Raw genomic sequence first — 1,957 nt, 5'->3', positions numbered from 1 at the left:
CAACTCCTAGCCACAGGTTTGAGATCACTCCTTCTCAAGTTCACTATAGTGCCACGCACATTTCTCACCTATTGAGCTCCAGGCAAACGAATATCTCAACAATTTTGGCTTATCACCCTCAACTCTCCCGACTGCAGCTTTTTGGCACCGTCCGGACCTTGTCCCTTTAGATCTTCATCAAAGATAGCAGGTGTATCTAGAATCATTTCTCCATTAGTTCATTGCCTTAGGGACGTTGAAAGTGTCAAACTGGTCTGGTTTAATTTGGGATTTTCATCTCCTATCTTTCTGGAACAAGACATAAAGTTTTGGATAGAATTGGGCTTTTGCATGAGGGATCCTTGCACTTTTGCAGCTAGTATTTGGTGTGTTTGGATGGATAGAAACGATTAAGTTTTCAACGATTCAACCAATTCTGTTGCCGAGGTAGCAAACTGAGCTCAATTGCTAATGCAAGACCTGAAAGTGGCCCTCAATTCGGTTTCTTATTTGAACTGCTATCCTCTCCCTCCCTCTTGGACTTGCCTAGATACTAGATTCTCCAAGCTGAACTGTGATGGAAGCATCTTCCTGGAAACACAGTAGATTATGGCTCTGTTCTGCATGACAGTTATGGTAATTGGATTTGTGGTGGTTTAAGGAAAGTTCCAGGTACAAGCATTCTTCATGTTGAGCTCTGGGTATTTGGCAAGGGTTGTTTGTTGCTTTGGAGGCTGACATCTTGCTCCTGATTTGTGAGACTAACTCGCCTGAGGACTTTGGATTGGTATCCCGTTGGAGAATCCATCATGAGAATGTTGAAGCTAACTTAATCCAGCGTATTGATCGATGCTGTTTGAACTAGTTGGAATGGAGGCCAATATGGCAGCAGATTCGATGGGAAAGAAAGGGGCCAGAGAAGACTCAGCCTCTTCGTGTTGGTTGCAACCTCTAGATCCCATGCATCTGATTTTGCAAAGGGATATGCCTCAGTAGCCTGGAACTGAGCTTGTTCCTGTTTTCTTTCCTTTCCCTTTTTTTTTTTTAATTTTACCCTCACCAAAAAGAAATCTACACATCATGTTAAGAGAAAATCGGGAAGCATTAATCCTTGAAAAGACAGACTACTTTGGAGTTTGGAGTACTTTTATTTCAAGCATTCCCATGTAAGCATAGGGTAAGCATTTTACTATATAACCCAGACTATCCAAGACAAAATTGAACTAAGTATACACACTAGACTCGAATTAGATGATTATCCAGTAACATCTACAATTCGCTGATTATCAACTCAAAATGAATAATCCTTCAAATCAGATTTTGAGTCACCCAGTTCCATGTCTGCCAAGCACTCTTCCTCAGTAAGGGGTGGGAGTTGCCTTGTCTTGCGCTTCATATTGTGCTTGTGCCACTCACTCTTGTGGTGTTCTCGGTACTGCTTAGAGTCCTCAAAAGAAACATTGCATGTGCTGCACTTGTTTGCCTTTTGTTGTTGCATCTCAGGAGGCGGCCTACTCGTAGATGAAATTGTTTGCTTTTGAAGTTTATCATTCAATTCAAGCACATGTTCGCGAGTTTCTTTGGCCAACGGTGGAGGCATTTCCTCATAATCATCGTTGTATTGTTCTACTTGGGTATCCCCATCCACATAAAGAGAGTGTGTAAGAACCTCAAATCTTCCATGCACGTTCACAACGAAGTCATGACAATCCTTATATAGACCAGGTTCTAATTCAAAGATCTGCAACCCAATCAGAAATCATATCAATTTTCCTCCAGATTTTAGTATACTCAAGATTAACCATATACACACAACAGAACCTGAACTAAACTAACTAGGTCTCACAAGACGAGATTTTGAGAATCGGACACAAATCTTAATGGTACAAGGATAACATTCATCTTTGGATTTTAAATGGCTTTCCAATCAAAATGAAGAAAAAAGTATAAATAAATAAATGGTGCGGCCACACCAACC

General features: G+C 40.9%; 1 protein-coding gene across 1 annotated transcript in view; it reads right to left on the bottom strand.

Annotated features, from left to right (window-relative positions):
- The window catches only part of LOC107629372 (ribosome maturation protein SBDS), a 3,122-nt gene continuing 2,185 nt past the window's right edge, over positions 1,021-1,957 (bottom strand). The window contains exon 6 of the mRNA XM_016332155.2: positions 1,021-1,720. Within this exon, the coding sequence (XP_016187641.1) occupies positions 1,271-1,720 (450 nt within the window). The 3' untranslated portion in view covers positions 1,021-1,270. The remainder of the gene's footprint in view (positions 1,721-1,957) is intronic.

Source organism: Arachis ipaensis, chromosome B01 (genome assembly GCF_000816755.2).
Source record: "Arachis ipaensis cultivar K30076 chromosome B01, Araip1.1, whole genome shotgun sequence".
Taxonomy (NCBI): domain Eukaryota; kingdom Viridiplantae; phylum Streptophyta; class Magnoliopsida; order Fabales; family Fabaceae; genus Arachis; species Arachis ipaensis.
This window is presented reverse-complemented; position numbering and strand designations above follow the sequence as displayed.